We start from the raw sequence: 17554 nt of genomic DNA on the forward strand, positions 1-17554 counted from the left end.
TACAATTTGGAAAGAACTTCCAAAAGTTTATTACTGTATTTTCAGGACCTTGCTTTATTAGTTGTCAGTATTATCTTCACATCCACATAAATGATATTCTATAAAGAATTTGATGGGAGAAAGGTGTACTAAAAGGTAATAGAGCTTTAAAAATAATTTTATTGATTTGTTTTATCTTTATGTCACAGTCATTTCACACTCAACTCCTAGCTAGATCTCTATCTTGTGATGAAAGAAAACTAGATTGAATCTTAATCACTTGTGGAAGCCAAACTCTTTATTGATTTCATCTGAGTCAGAAGACTTGTCTGAAATATATAGAAAAAAAAGCACATATAATGGAAAAAATGCTTGCTTTAAAGACAGAAGAAATAAGATTCAAATCTCTACTTTGCTATTACATATGACTTAACCGTTCTAGGCCATAATTTCCTTATCTGTAAAATGAGAGTGTTCAACTAGATGATCTCTGGGATATCTCCCAGATCTAAAGGCATGATCTCAAGGTCAAGAATATATTTCTAATCTGTTAGAAAGCAATATTATAATATTTCTAATGAGTAACAAATGTTCTCTGATACCTCCTCTTCCCTCAAGAACTTTTACATTTAACTGACAGTAGTCCTCTTAAGGGTAAGAACTATATTTTGTTCTGTTCAACAAATTCTTGCACATAGTAGGTGGTTATTAAGTGATTTTATTGTACTGAATTGAATCCACAATGAACCAAGTGGCAATGATGCTTTTGTATCTCAATATCTAGTATGGTATTGAAAAAATTAAGTCCAATCTCTGCTACCAATGACTAGCTCTATGATCTTGAGTAAGTTAATATTTAGGCTTTGGGTTTCTCATTCCCCATTTTATAATGGGGATATTTCCTATCTATTTCACAGAATGGTTTCAAGTCTCGAATAAAAGAAGTACAGGCAATATGAAAATGAAAAAGCATAGTATAAATAAAATAAATGCTACTGGAAGAAATTCTTACTGTTGATAGTATCATAAAATACAGTTTGCAAAGTTCAGCGAATTACTGTAATTTTCCTATTTTCCACAATTATTTCTAGATCTTTTTGGTCATGTGGACATTGTCTTTGATTCTTTTGCATTGTTGAACTATCTCAGAAAATAGTTGGATATCCTGTTTGCTTCCACTTTTGACTGTCTCCCCTCCAAAAAAATGCTTAATGACTCAGGATTATGGAAGTTTAACCTAATCATTTGGTGGAATTCATTAAATCTTGTCCTTCCTGGAAGGACCTAGAATGGCTATTGATTTCCCTGATTTCCACCAGGATAAAAAGTTGGAGATTATCAGAATAATAAGATGCCACTCATATCTAAGCATCTCTCCTTTTGGCAGATGCTACTCAAAGAAAGAAACTTGGAACATGATACTCCTAAAGACAAGAGATCAAGTTTACAATCAAGAACAACCTATCTTGGGGGCAGCTAAGCACCAGTGTGAATAAAGAACCACCTCTGGAAATCAAGAGAACCTGAGTTCAAATGTGACCTCAGATCTTTAATATCTGTGTGATTGCTAAAAGAAAAAAAGAATAACCTATCTTGGCAAAACTATGCATAATTCTATTGGGGAAGAATGGGACTTTGATGGAATAGAAGATTTTCTAAGCTTAGATCCAAGAATCCAAGATTTCCAATAATGAAAGATCCAGAACTAAGGGGACATTTTGAAAGGGAAATGCAGACACCAAGAGAAAGATACGCATATTTGTTAAACTGAAAGGGAATGTGTCCCTTTCATGGATATATTTACCTGTTAACACAGAGATAATTAACAAACCTCTTTTAATATTTTTAAGGGTCACAGAGAAAAATTAAAATGACAATGTTCTAATGGTCTTAGAAAAAGACAGAAATGGTAGGAACAGAGAATACATTGGGGAGGAGAGGGGCGTTATTATTGCATCATAAAATGAAAAGTATATTGTAATAGAAGAAGGGGTATAGCACAGGACCTCACTTCCACCTAATTCAAATAAGGAAAAATTGAACATATAAACACATTTTGGTGTAGATAACTAAATACTAAACAAATTTAACTAAACAACATTAAACTAAACAATAAAATAGAAGGGGATTGGGATAAGGAAAAAAATAAAATCCTGAGATTTGGAATTATTTTAAAAGATGAGCAACTACTAAGAGGAAACTGACATTTCATTTATAAAATAACAAGTGTCAGATGAACTCCCTCTCTTCTTTCTACTATCTGCTTATTTTTAAAGAAGGAGATGGGAGCAAAATTGAATATGTGTCAGTTGAGCCAGTATAATAAAAGTAATTGATTTATTTGGTACTAGATAACTTACTTATTCAGAACCAGAAAAAAAAAAGTGAAATTCACCTAGAAGAACAAAAGATCAAGAATCTCAAGGGTAATAGTGAATTAAATAGGAAGGAAGAGGAGCTATCAGAAGCAAATGATACTACAAACATACTGTAAGAGTATCTGAAGGTACTTAAGTATCTTATAGTACTTTAAAGCAGTAAGTTTTAAAATAATTTGGTACTGGTTTTAAAAAAATGAGATTATATGGAACAAATCACATATACTAAATTAAAAAGTGAATAAGGACAATAGTATACTATTTAAGCTGCCCAATGAGACAAGAAAAACTCATTCTTTGACAGAAGTGCTAAGTAAAATAGGAAGCAGTCTGGCAGAAAGTTAAATTTAGAATAATACCTTATATCATATACCAGAATAAATTCTAAATGGACATGTGATCTAGATATACAAAGTCACATAAACAAATTAGAGGAGCAAGATATTTTCTTTCATCTCTATGGATGGGGGAAGAGTTCATAATTTAACAAATTGACAGCAAAGGTAAGTTAGAAACCAGATGTAATGAATGATTAGAATATTTTTGCATAAACAAATATAATGTAGTAAAATCAAAAAAATATAAAGGAAACAAGTCACTGGAAAAAATCATTGCAATAATTTTATCTGATAATGTCATCATTTCTAAGATATATTAAAAAAAACTTATTCAAATTTATGACTAAATCCCATTTCCCAAGAGATAAATGGTCAAGAAATATGAAGTTTTCAAAAGAAGAAATCCAAGTATTAACAGTCATATAAAAAATTCTCTAAATCAGTAATTGGAGAAATGTGAATTACAGCACCTTTGAGAGTAAATTCATATCTATGTGCTTCATTGGACATTCTATCACATTATGGCAAGAAATAAGAATCATGTTTCTCTTCCAGTCCTCTGAAGTCTAGATTAGATGTGACATTGATCAGACTTTTCAAAGATTTACATGATGCCTGTAATAATGTAAGAGAAAACAACACTGAAATATGAAAAGTCTGATCAATGTCACATCTAATCTAGATTTACTCTTTTTGGGGATTAACTTAACCAGACTTTGTTACAAAGAAGTGGGTCAAAAAGAGTTTCACTAAGAAGTAATAGCAATGTTAAAAGAAAAAGCTCCAATAAAGTATTGGAAAGATATCAAAATTGATTAATGGAATGGCTAATTTTGACTTCAGAGGACCCCTCTTTTTTGTTATATTTCTATTTATTAGGCATTTTCAGTGGGAAATAAGGTCCAAATGGAAGTAGCACAAAATTTCCTTTTTTTAGGAATTTCCAATTCACTTCAATTAATAACTTATTAACTGTCCACTACCATTGTACATAACATTGTGCTAGAGTCTGGGGAAACCCAAACTGTTCCTACTCTTGAGATTTTTATATTCTTTATCATCATTATGCCATCCTTCTTTCTAGTAATTTCAAATCTTCTAGGAATTAGAAATAGGTTCTTCTTGCAAAAAGGTTAAATATTTCTGTTTTATTGAATTTTAGGGAAATATTATCTTTTCATTTTAGTGTTGAAGGTGACCTTATAGGTTAGTTACCTTCATTTTAACTGTTAACTTAAAGTAACTGTTATGTAACTAAACAGCCTCCTTATGAGCAATACGCGATGATTGTTTTCTCGGCCATTTCTTTGAATATTTAGGCACCAAAGAGAGGAAATGCAGAGTGGAGTAACCTTAGGGTTTGGCTGTGACATGGAAGTAGTTCTGCATCTAGCCATGTGGATAGCTGGAAGAAGACTAAAAGTCCTCAGGATTAGTTCATGGGATTTCAAGGAGTTGACTTGTTCCTGGGCAACTGAGTTGCACAAGAGCCATTGGGTGAGACTCAAAAAAGAAAATAGCAGAGTATTTATTGGCTGTAGAATTGGGTAGCAGATTTAACTGGGCTACTCGCCTAGTCAATGATTACCAACACCCACCATTTGTAACATGCACTCCTGGCAGTTACAATTACTAGTCTGTCCTAGGCCCAACAGAGTACCTTTGACCACTGACCTTTGCAGTGTCAACTCTACCCGGGTCGCCTCTTCTGAAGGTCTCTGGCCATGATTTCAATCTTGAATCTATAGTTTAATAACCGGTAGCGCACTCAAGAACAGCCACATGTAATCTAAAAAGCCTTTATTATACCTATTCACATAATGCCCTGACTGATGCCCTGACTTGCCCATAACTCCCTAGTGAATACCTGGTCTGAAGACCCACGTGTTCACTACCAAACTTCTTACCTCTCTCAGCTATCCATCAGCTTGGCTCGGCTACCCCAGGTTAGGGATGTTGAACTGGAGCTTGGTGAAAAAGTTCCCTTTCTCCTTTGACTTGATATTAAGATATATTGCTAGTTTGCAATAGATTTTTTTTTTAGTACATTTGTCTATCTTTTTCTTGTAAGGGCAAAGATTCATAATAGAAGAGAGTGGGAAAAGAAATTGGAAATTTAGACTTTTACCAGAAATAGCTGGAACCATTTGTGCTACTCAGGTGTAAGTGCTCTTGTGCTTTATCTTTGAACTTTTGCATCTTAGCTTATTTTCTGAGTTCTTTAAATAGAGATTGACTATCCAAGCTAATTAGTGGCCCAGATGGGAGCATAAGTTGTAAGTTATGACTTATTTCTAGAATTTATTTGTTCCCAGACTCTGTCTACTCATTTATTAGTGAGCTGGTAGTTTAAAGCTGGGAGATGGCCAGGTGCATTAGTGTATGCCTGGTTGAATGGGATGGCCTAATTTGACCTTCAATGTCAGTTGCCTGGCTAACCAGAGAATCATTCTGAACAGCTACAGTGAAATGGAAAATCATGGTTTCTCCTTGGAAAAGCAAATAAAAGAAGTCACAGACTTGATTTCATCTAGTAACCAAGGGCAGACAAAAATATAATTTCATAGGTCATTTAATGATTTTAACTGACATTATTCATGATGACCATAAGCAAAAAGGCCACTGAGAAGACATTGATAGCTTGTATGTCAATATCTATTGCAGAGGATGAAATAAATTCTATGAAGAACAAGATAGATTTTTAAAAAATCAAATTAATTTATAGCTTGATACTTGATATTTGGTGCTGTAGATCAAAAAGAAAAAAAAACAAGAAAACAAAATACTAGCAAACAACAAAAAGAGTGAAAATACTAAGCTGTGATTCACACTCAATCCCTACAGTCCTTTTTCTGGGAGCAGATGGCTCTCTTCATCACAAGAATGTCACAGTTTATAATGGAAAGTCAATCTAGTAGCAGTGATCTCAATAGTGAGAGAATGAGAATGTAACACTTTTTTCCCAAAGAAAAATAATCTTAAGGAGGCACACACACATACACATTAATCACTATTATCTCAAGTTCTAAAAGCAACCAGGAGAAAAAAAGAACAAATATTTGTATCATTACAAAATTCTTTATAGTTGGGAAAAGGTAAGGCAGAGAGGGAAGCTAGAAACAATCTTGGGAGCTTGAGGAAGAGTTTTTGAACTTCATAAAGTCCATAATCTCCAGACATTTAATTCCTGCTCCATGTAGGCCACCATAGTAGGTACTAGTAGTAGTAAAAAAAAAAGAGATGCTAATCTTTGTGTTCAGAGAGCTTACAGTCTTACTTATAGAAGATAAACTACAGAGTTAACTATAACATACCATAATGCATAAATACAAATGAGAAATATAAAAGTTTGTCTGAGGATTGTTAAGTTTGTTATACACAGAAAAGGTTTTATGGGCAAAGTAGCATTTGATACCACAAAAAATGCTGCTGTGTTTTTGTACATTTTTGTTTTTTCCTTCTTTGAACTCTTTGTAGATGATGGTATATCTGGCTGAACTGGGATGAAATTTAGTAACTTTTTAAGGCATAGTCAATAAACATTAAGTGCTCACTATGTGCCAGACCTGAAGTCAGGAAGACTCATTTTTTTGAATTTATATCTGGCCTCAAACATTTACTAGCTATATGACTTTAGGCAAACTCCTTCTCCAACCCTGTTTGTCTTAGCTCCTCATATGTAAAATGAACTGAAAAAGGAAATGGCCAACCTAGAAAATTCCAAGTGGAGATATAAAGAAATGGACACAACTAAAAAACAACTGAAAAACATGTGCCAAATGCTGTGCTAAGTAATGAGAATATAAACCAAAAAGGATAGTGCCTGTCTTCATGTAGTTTACAGTGTAATTGAAGAAGATACCATACAAAAAGAATCTGAGAAGAGCAGTGAAGGAATCCAGCATGGGGGAGTGATAGAAAAGCCCAGTTGGAAATGAAGAAATGACTGCCAAAGGGATCTCTAAATGAATGCTTTGTAGGACATTCTTTGCCCTGTCCTGCAGAAGGACAGAGGATGCTGATGAGATCTTTTAAGTACAAAGCTGATTTGATTTCAAAGGATGATAAGGTTCCTAGCACCATAATGGAGGTATTTGAAGGAGTGTAGTCAAATTGCTTTTCAAAATGGTTGGAATCGTTCATAATTACAACAGTATATTCATTAATCTGTTCTCCCAAAACTCCTCTAATATTTTTTTTTTTTGGTCACGTTTGTCAATTTGATGAGTCTGAGATAGAACCTCAGATTTGTTTCATTTTGTATTTCTCTGCTAGTGATTTGGAGCATTTTCCCCCTAGATATTTGCTGATAAGTATAGTTTTCTTCCTTTGAGAATTTTCTATTCAAATAGTTTATCTATTGAGGAATGGCTCTTATTCTAATATATTTATATAATTTCTATGTATGTATCTTGGATATCAGAACTTTATTAGAGAAATTTGCAAAGATTTTCCCCAGTTAACTACTTCCCTTCTAACTGCATTGATTTTATGAAATACTTTTTCAATTTTATATAATCAAAATTGTCTAATCTCTTATGGTCATTTTTGTTTCTTGTTTGGTAAAGAAATTTCTCCCATCCATAGCTGTAAAAGGCATCTCCCTTCCCTTCTCTTGTAATTTGTATACCTAGGTCATATATCCATTTAGAGTTTACTGATATAGATAATTGTCAAATCATTTAATTTATAATGCCATTTGTAAAATGAGGATAACAGTGTTTACTTCCAAAGGTTGTGAGGATCACATGAGAAAGTATATAGAAAAGTGCTTTGTAAACTGTAAGGAACTCTACAAATCAGCTGCTATCTTTTTTTTTTCTTCTCTATACTTCACAAATCCTTGATATCTTTTCTAATTTTCTCTTCCTTTATTCCAGTCTCTAATGTGACGACATTTCTCCTGGCCAATGCTGACTCCTGTAGGTTAACCCTTGCTCCCATCTCTTTCAATTTTCTCTATAAGATACTTCCATAATCACAATCTTTCCTCCCCTCCTCCCCACCACTGTCTCTGAGTTGTTTCCTTCCCCATCACTTTTACAGACGTCCATTCTCAACAAAACTTTCGCTAGATTTTACCAATCCCTCAAGCTATCATGCAAATATTCATCCCTTTTCAGTCAATTTTTTTTTTTCCTGAGGCAATTGGGGTTAAGTGACTTCTCCAGGGTCACAAAGCTAGGAAGTATGAAGTGTCTGAGGCCATATATGAACTCAGGTCTGGTGCTCTATCCCATCTAGTTGCCCCTCAGTCAAAATTCTTGAGCAAGATCTCAAGCTTAGCACTTGATTCTTATTTTTTCTCTCTTCCTGGAGACTATCCTTCCCTAGTTCTTCCCCTATGCACATAATTGCTCCTTCTCAGTCTGCTGTGCTCCCTATCACTCTCCAAATGCAGATCGATGCCAAGATTATTATCTTGGATTTCCTAAGTTTTCTCTCTACATCCACTTTACAATTAGATTGATTTTCTTACGTCCATATATACATCTGTTTCTGAGCCTTAGTACTAATTATTCCCCATGTCTGGAAGTTACAGCTTCCTCACCACTGCCTCTGTTGTTTAGTCATGTCTAACTCTTTGTGACAACATTTGGGGTTTTCTTGGCAAAGATACTTCAGAGATTTGCTATTTCCAGCTCATTTTACAGATAAAGAAGCTGAGGTAAATAGGGCTAAGTCACTTGCCCAGAGTCAATGTCTGAGGTTGGATTTGAACTCAGTGTTCTATGATCTAGCTGCCCCTAGAAACCTTTTAAGACTTTTAGTTCACGTGCTGTCTATTGAACCTTTCTTGATCCCTATTCTACATCCAGGAGTTTGTATTCTCCCTCCAAATAACTTTGTAGTTACTTTGTATATACCTATATATGTATTTGTTGTTTTTCCCCACAAGAATGTAAGTTCCTTGAGAACTGGAAGTAGTTTACTTTTCTCTTTGTATCCTTAATATCTATCAAGAGGCTTCCTGACAAAATGTTTATCGAACATGTGGGTGCTTGCTTAATAACTGCTTTAAGAGTACCTGACTGGCTACTTCAGTTCACCAGAGGACCTTTTCTTCACACCTTAATACTAATGAGACTATTTCTTTCACAAAGCTCTGCAAACAGTAAAGAAAGGGTTTCTTTGTTAGGTAAAACCAGCAACAGCTGACACTTTGGCTAGAGTAAAAGGTAGCAGCTGTTCAGGTTGCTGATTGATACCTTGGGATTATGTGATCCCCCTTCCTCATTTGGATGCCCAATGATGCTCCCTTTGTCTTTTGTAAATCTGCTTTTGTGATCAGAAATATCATTGTCTGAACAGTAGATCAAATAACTGTTTATTTTCCCCAGCAAGTCAAATCACAGTAACTTTTCCCTTGTGTCATGGATCAGAAAGAGATAAATAACTTGATAGAAAAAGGAAACTGAATGTGATAAATCCTAGCAATTGTGATAATGGAATGCTATAAAAATATGGAAAAGAAGACAATCTGGAATCGATCAATAGGAAAAGCAGAAACAAACCCACAAAAACATTAATTAGAATCCTAAAAAAACTAATTTAAAATGTCAGGAGTTTGTGGGAGTAACAGTTTAAGTGAATGGAGGTAAGAATCTTGAAGTCCCTGAAAAAAGATACTGCAGTTTTGTAGGGGACAGAAAAAAGGAAAAGGGGGAGGCAGCTTTACAGTGTCAACAGTAAAGAGCAGAGGCCCATATTGATTTTCTTTTTGCATTCAACAGTTATCATAGTGTTCTTCTGCACATAGTTACTTAACACATACTTTTTATTTCATTATTATTTCATTCATTCATTTTATTATCATTATTTCATTCATTCACTGCCTGAAGTTAAGAGGCAGAGGCACGGAGTTCCACTCGGTTGTGTGGAATTCAAATAATTTTAACCTTCTTGCATCTTAAGTTTCTTTATCTATAAAATGGGGAGGTTGGCACTAAATTGGGCACTAGGTGGCACAGGGGATAATACTGGAGTCTGGAAGATGTGAGTTCAAATTCACATCAGATACTTACGAGCCGTGCGATCGTGGTTACACAAGCCCGTCACTAACTCGGTTTGTCTCACCAAGCCAGGACAAAGCGTGATGTCGTACATCAGTTCTAGAGGAGGTGAAAAGGGAGTGCCTCGGTCTGGGAGGCAATGAACAGAGAGAAACGGAGGGATGGAGCAGAAATTGCACTGTTCGAACTGAGAATCGTTGTAACCATTCTGAGAAGTGAAAGGGGGAAAGGAAAAAAGGGGAAAATACCGGGTGTACAGCATCTCCAAAGCAACCACACCATGAATCGCTTTGCCCGGGTTTAGGGCTCTTCTTCAAATTCCTCCACAATTCCGGACCTTTTCACCCGTCGCTTCCCCAACTATTAGTGCTTCTGCGCCCAACGCCGCCCTCTTCATCTTCTCCCCAGCCTCCTACATGTCTTATGTCTGCATGCTCACAGACAGGCTCATTTTCTGGTATCCTTCCAACCATCAACACCCATTCTACCTCTTCTAATCAGAGGGGAGGGGGGGATGGAGATGGGCCCGGAGGCAGGTGTGCGAGCCCACCTCACCCTCCCGCAGAGTACCGACCTTCACGCCCGAGTGCCAACACCCCCTTCCCCTTGAGGAGGACCCTCCAGTGCTGCCCTTCTCCTCCCCTTCTATCCCTATTACCACAGCTCTTATTTCCGAACCCCGCGTTCTCCCCACTCCCGAACTCCCTGGTTCTAGGTGAGCTGACCCCACGGCCCCCGCTCAACTAGAGGGCGGACCCCGGCCCGTGCTCAGCTGCCTGCTTCGCACGCGGTCTGTCGGTTTCCGGCAGGGGCCGCGCTCTCACAGGGCGGCGGCGCCGGGAGCGGGGCGGGCCGGGCCGCCGGCTCCTCTCTTTCCCCACCTCCCTCTGTCCCCAGGCCTGGGCTGCGGCGGCAGCGGAGGAAGATGCAGGCGGAACGCGGGGCGCGGGGAGGCCGGGGGCGGCGGCGGCCAGAGCGGGACCGGGACCGCCCGGGTCAGGGGCCTGAGCTGGGGCCCGGCGCGGCTGCAAGAGGCGGCGGCGACGGAGGCGGCGGAGGCCGAGAAGGATGGGATCGAAACCGAGGCCGAGGCCGAGGCGGCCGCGGGGGCCGCGGAGGCCGGGGAGGCGGTGGCAGCGGCGCCGCCCATGGGGCCCAGCGGGGCGGCCGCCGGGAGCAGCGAGGCCGGGGCGCGGGGCCCAGTGACCTGGTGAGGGAGGAGCGTGTATGCGCGCGCACGCGTGCGTACGTGTGTGTGTGTGTGTGTGTGTGTGTGTGCGCGCGCGCGCGTGCCACGTGTGTTAGCGGTGAGGTGGTGGAGAATGTGAGCACGTGGTTGCGGGATTGTAGTGGGAGAATCGGGTGGGATTGGATTCGCGGGGTGAAGGCGGAGGGCGTCTCCGGAGCGGGGCCCCCAGCAGCCGCTTCCTCCTCTTCTCCCGGACCAAACGGCGGTGGGAGAGGGACGGGTTGGGGCACTTTTAGGAGCTGGACATGGGGGCATCCTTCACAAGGAATGGATGTCGGAACGGGCGAGTGATGGCTTGCTTAAATTGAGCTAGTTTGGTTCGCTGAAGACAGACCACAGTATGTCCCTAACCTTAAGGGACAAGGCTGAACCTCTGCTTCGGTAGATGGAGCTCCCCGGTGAGGAAACACTCAGCCACCTGCTCCGGAACCTGTTCCCTTAGAGAGCTGCCCGGAGCACTGACATTACGAGGGGGGTCTTGCTGCCAGGGCGTGACAGAGGTAACTGACTGTGGCAGACTTCCTACCCACTATGACAGGCTGCCTTTATGTCACTTAGAGCCATTCCATTCTGAAATAATGGAAATCTTGCACTTCCTCTTTGTGGATAAATCACCATTTTTAACAGTAGCAGTTGCCTTTCTCTCCCCTTCCCCCCCCCCCCCCCCCCCCGACCATTAGAGAAACATGGTGGCACACATTGCTGATACATAGGAATGGAAAGGTGTCTAGAGAGATACATCTTAGCTACAGACTTTTGTAGTCCAAAATGTAATGCTTCCATTCATTTCAACAAAATCTATTATATTTTTATACTGTGCAAGTCAGTGCTTAGTTAACACCCCCCCCCCAAAAAAAAAAGCACAACACAACAGCAATAACGAAACCCCCAAAGCAAACGAACAAGAAAGCCCAAAAAGTTTACATTCTGTTGGGGATACAGATATAGACATTAGTAAATACGAATTATGTAAAATAATATGAAATGATTTCAAGAGGAAGAACATTAAAGGGTGGGAGAATGGAATAGGAAGTCTGCTGTAAGAAAATGGCATGTGAGGCCGCTAGGTGGCGCAGTGGATAGAGCACCAGCCCTGAAGTCAGGAGGACCCAAGTTCAAATCTCGCCTCAGACACTTAACACTTCCTGGCTGTGTGACCCTGGTGGAGCCACCTAACCCCAGCCTCAGAAAAAAAAACAAAAAAAAATAACCCCCCCACTCCCCTCCCCCCAAAAGAAAATGGCATTTGATCTGTGCCAGGGAGGGTAAGTAAAGATCTGTTTTCAGAGTCAGAAAGATAAGATTTCAAGTTGTGCATCTGAATGAATGAGCAAGTTACTTCCTCTAATACTTTAGGCAACTCTCAGGACAGACAGTTATAGAGTTGCTGATCTGCATTGGTAGGAGTGTGTCAGTGAAATAACAGGTCTAGTTTAAAAAAATCACTCTCAACTCAGTGTTCTGCAAATTCCAACTTTGAGAATGTTTTTTCCCCTAATTATATATAGCTGGCACTTGGTTTTTTACATAGGAGGGTCCAGATAGTGATTCCTTTTCTTCCCCTGCTCCAAGTGATAGTTATTCTTTGGAGAGTTAATCAGAATTAAAAGCAAGTTATTAAGAGTATGATTTCTTTCTTTTTGCCAAGTAAAAATGTCTTCATTTTTGCAGCCAAGTAGAATTGGACATGCTATTAAAAGTCACAAAAAATCGCACCTTTTCATTGCTCTCTCCTCTTAAGATTTAGGAAGTTTGGTGACATAGTTACAAGCTAAGAGAATATTAGTTTAAATATGGTAGAAGAGAATTGTTTTTAGCTTAGCCTCATGATGAGTGCTTGTGTGGTAAAGTTAAGATGCTGTTGTTAAACACTTTGAACAATGTTTCTGAAGTCAAGTTTCTGGGGAAGATATATAGTAAATGACTTTGTAAGTCAAATGGATACAAAACTAAGTAAACAGTTAGTGGATTCATGAGGGAATGATGGAGGAGAACACAGATTTATTAAGTTCCTGTTATATGCTGAGCACTGGTCTGAGTGCTTTATAGATATCTCATTTGATCTACAGCACAACCCTGGGAGGTAGGTACTAGTATTATTCTTATTTCACAGTCAAGGAAATTGAAGCAGTCAGCAATTAAGTGACTAGCCCAGCAGCACACGACATTATATGTCTGAGGCCAGGTTTGAAGTGAAATCATCCTGATTCCAGGCTTCCTGCTCTATTCATTGTTCTACCTGCTTCAAGAACCTCATTTTCTTTAGAGATGAGAAAATCCTAACTCCATAAGAATATGTGACTCACTCATGGTACTACTTCTAGTTTTTGCCAGAGTTGTGAATGGAACTCAGGTCTCTTGATTGTAAATCTTGTGATTTAAAAATTTTTTTTAAAATTTTATTATAATTTTTTTTTTTTTTTTTTTGCTACAGCATAGATGACTTTGCCTGTGACACACACATGCACGCATCATACACAATTGTAAAGTCACTGTATAGAGTCACATTATAGAGGCAGGAAGATGCTCTAGGTTCCAGTTCTGCCTCTGTCATGCATTGTCTTCCATTTTAGATAAATCATTAACTTCTTCCATTCTCTGATACCTACTCTGCAACTTTTAGTTTTAGAGAGCTATCTTCTCTAGTGATACAGAGAGGGATCTCCCTAAATGGATGAACTGACAGTCTTGGTAAAAACAAAACAAAATATAACTTAAAGTATATCTTGTCTTAAATTATTTCTTCTACAAAGAAGACTGAGAAATGCTTTTAATTTCAGGCTATTCTAAAATAGTAGGAGATTTCCTAGTTAATGCTGCTTTCAATTGAAAAAGTTCAGGTTTCTCTATAGAATATTAGGAAAATTCTCAGTTGTTTTCTAGGGACTTTTTGACACTGACCACATCCAAATGTTAATAAAAAAAATTCTTTTAACATTGTTAGTTGAATATGTTGTATTTGTTTTTATAAAAGTGTTTTCCAGTCTAAAAATTAGAGTTAGAAAAAAAAAAATGAAACTTGGATAACAGTTGTTATGTTTTAAAAAAAGTTTTTTTTTTTTTTTTTTTTTTTTTTTTAATAGTAATTTTGGTGACCCATTTTAGGGCAAGGATATAGACAGACGTTCTGGAGTTATTCTTTGTTTATAATTCCATTTTTTGTTAGCAAAGTGTGCTGTGTTTTGATTTTTTAAAATGGAAATTAAATGCTTCAGTGGTTTTGGTCTTTTTTTTCCTTTTAAAGGAAATACTTGCTACATACTCAGTTTGAGTCATTTCTATATAGCATATCAGGGAACAAAATACTTTGATATAGAATAAAATTTTATTTTTAAGTCAATTTTGTGAGGGTATATTGAAAATGGCCACATATATCAAAGGATGCTGACCTTTCATAGATTTAGCTGAAAGTTTTTTTTCTTGATAGGAAGGAATTGGCCTGTTTTGCATATCACAGGCCTCAGATTACTTATGCATGTTTGCTTGCTTGTTCACAAACTCTAATGAGAATTGTTTGTCCATCATTTAGATCTTGCTAAATAGTTGACACTGTAGTTGTCTTGCTCAGGCCAGTTTTGCTTGAGTGTTAGCTAAGGCATGAGATTTATAAATGTGGTCCCTTCAGAATATTTTCAGTCTCAATTTGATTTCATCCCTTGTGAATTATGTGCAGCAAAATTTTAATTTCACTTTGGCTTCTTTTTCCTATGTGGGTTCTTAACATCTGAGACACTTCACTTTTATATCATTTAGACTCTGTAAACTATTCATAGTACTCACATACATACATATATACACAGGTTTGCTGATGCAAATTGGCAGCTTCTCTGAGATTTATAGTAGTCTTAGAGAGTTGTGTAGGGTACTGAAAGGTTATGTTAGGTGACTTATTCAGGATTACACGATCAATGTTTGTCAGGAGCTGGACTTGATCTCAGGTCTTTCTGACTCCAAAGCTACCTCTGCATTGTATAATGATACTTCTTATATTCTGAAATCAAGTATCAATGACATTCTGGATTAACTGCAGGGTCTTTTGTTTTTGCCTATACTGCTCCTCCCATCTGTGTAGGCACTTGAAAATTGACTTTAGTTTGAAGGTAAACTGACTGGGGAACATGAATAAGTTATAGAATTGTCTTTTATATAGTTTATACAGTTAAACATATAGTCATCTGACATATTTGTTCTGTGTCTCATTTAAGTTGTAGGTACTCTGCAAATATAGACTTGGAAGTTTTCCAGTGTATCTACCAAAAATTATCATGTCACTCTAAAATTTTGCCTAAAATGTTTAAAAATTTTTTATTCTGAAATTAAATGCCAAAAAAGACTTTCCATATAAAAGGCATACCTCTAAAGAGGATTCTGTATGAAACTGTGTATCTATTTCATACTTGCTTTTTTAAAAAAAGTATGTGATTCCAAATTTAATTTTTAATTATGTCCTGCTTGTCTCTGCTTCCTTTGGAATTTATTTCGTTCTCTTCATTAAAAAAATTTTTTTTAATCAGTATTTTTCTCCAGATTTCATTAGCATCATTATTGCTAATTTTTCCCCTTTCCCAATTAAAATTTAGAGAAAGAATAGGAAAAACCAAAGCAAAAACCTTATAACAAATAAGTGCAGTCAAACAAAATTAATCTAGACCATGGCCATGCCTACAAATGTATATTTCTGGACCTTTTGTTCGTAACTTCTCCATCAGGGAGCATAGGCCTTGTGAAGACATTGTTTTTGTCACTGTAGTGATGAGAGTTCTTAAATATTTGAAAGTTATTTTTCTTTACAATGTTAATAGTTTTACATAGTCTCAGTTGTCTTTTATTCCATTTTGTATTCATTTGTGCTGCTCAGAATTCTCTAAAATTGTCTCTTCTAGTATATCTATATTTTTGTCTTAATAGCACAATAATATCCCATTACAGCCATTTGTTAAGTCATTTTCAAGTTAACCAAATGAAAAGTAAAGGTACCTCTTTAGGTTCTAGTTCTTTTCTTTCCCTGCCCTTTTTATTCCCCATTCAAGATTAGGAAGTCTATTTTTCATGAGCCTATTCTTCAACATTGTCCTCCTCTTTAATTCTACCTACTCTCCTTCTATTTTTCTCCTGGATGCTTGAAGTATTTTCCTTTGATGTGGAAGTTCTACATTTTGGCTGTGTCATATCTGAGACTTAAGGAAGTGATTAGTAGATTCCTTCTGCCTTTAATTTGCCTGGTTCTTATAGATTGGGCAGTTTTCATTTATAATTTCTTAAAATATAGTGCCTAATCTTTTAATGTCATATATCTAGATTTAAACTCAGATCCTCCTGACTTCATCTTGGGATCTTGGGTCTTTTTTTTTTTTTTTTAACAAGATCTTTTTACAAATGCTGCTCCAGACCCTTGCAGGTCTCCTGTCTCTGGTACTCATTCCTGATTTCTCTGGAAGCTGCCAGCTCATTGGTCTATCCTGGAACTGGCTTTGTTGATGACCCCCTTTTCTGTTGCTTGTGGGCTCTTATTGGATTTGTATAATACTGAGACAAAAGAAGGCATTTGCTGTGGTTTCTCATCAGATTCTTGGTCATTATTCAGTCCAGTGTGAATTTCAGGTTTTTGCTGGAATAGATGTGGGAATTGGACAGTCTCCAGTTTATTTAGCTATCCTAGAGAAAAGTTCCATAGTATTTGAAGAGTCCCATATCCCTCTGTTATATTTACAGTATTTTGTCTTTTTACTTTTCAAATGGAAATATTCCAAATGGAAATACTCCAAATCTGGTTTGTTTTTAATTCCTTTTTGCCTGCCAGACATCTTTACTGGTACCTCAGACTTGTTCAAATCCAAACTTATTTTTTTCTTCCTGATTTTCTTCCTTTCCAAGTCCCCCCCCCCTTTTTTTTTTTCTTTTAAGGATATCATGTAATCCCTATCACTTTGGCTAGAAGTTTTGCAGTTCTCTTCCATTTCTCTCTTTCCACATATTCTACATGAAGTAAGTCAAGTCATGTTGATTTTATCTTGGTATTATTCCTACTTTTTTTCTAAGCCTAGTATTGGTGGCTCATTTGTAACATTTTCCTGGGCAAGATTGTTATTTGGCTGTGATATTTCTATACTTTTCAGAGAGTTAAAATGATTAAAATGTAGCAATTTTATCTCCATTTTGGTATTTGTTTAAAGCTTTCTTATTTTGACTTATATTTTGTCATATTAAACTATCATTGAAATAACGAGATGGAGTTTTTGATTCACCAAACAACTTAGAAATTGGGGTCTCTGTCAGTGTTCTGACAGTATATTAAAATGCTTATTTACATTTTTACTATTTTCTTTGGACTCCATCAAGCAATCTTGCTCCTAAACTTATACCTTGTTTGGGAGTCTGTGACTGAATGAGCTATGGTGGTATGTTACTAAAGGAGAGTAGAACTGGAAAGTCTTTATCTCTGACTTCCCATTCTTTAATCCTTGGACCTTCAGAGCTAAATAATTATTGTTGTTACAGGATTTTTATTCAATTTTCTTGATTATTTATATACACATTTATATTTTGAAACCTTGTATAGAAACAGTACATATTTTAAATTTCTTTTAAAAATATCCA

At 37.2% G+C, this 17554-nt stretch overlaps 2 protein-coding genes across 2 annotated transcripts in view; one reads left to right on the plus strand and one right to left on the minus strand.

Annotated features, from left to right (window-relative positions):
• The window catches only part of CHRM5 (cholinergic receptor muscarinic 5), an 83476-nt gene that overhangs the window by 13856 nt on the left and 52066 nt on the right, over positions 1–17554 (minus strand). The window lies entirely within an intron of this gene.
• Positions 10229–17554, plus strand: part of AVEN (apoptosis and caspase activation inhibitor) — a 201063-nt gene continuing 193737 nt past the window's right edge. The window contains exons 1-2 of the mRNA XM_074284785.1: positions 10229–10274; positions 10458–10918. Of these exons, the coding sequence (XP_074140886.1) occupies positions 10229–10274; positions 10458–10918 (507 nt within the window). The remainder of the gene's footprint in view (positions 10275–10457; positions 10919–17554) is intronic.

Source organism: Sminthopsis crassicaudata, chromosome 2, assembly GCF_048593235.1.
Source record: "Sminthopsis crassicaudata isolate SCR6 chromosome 2, ASM4859323v1, whole genome shotgun sequence".
Taxonomy (NCBI): Eukaryota; Metazoa; Chordata; class Mammalia; order Dasyuromorphia; family Dasyuridae; genus Sminthopsis; species Sminthopsis crassicaudata.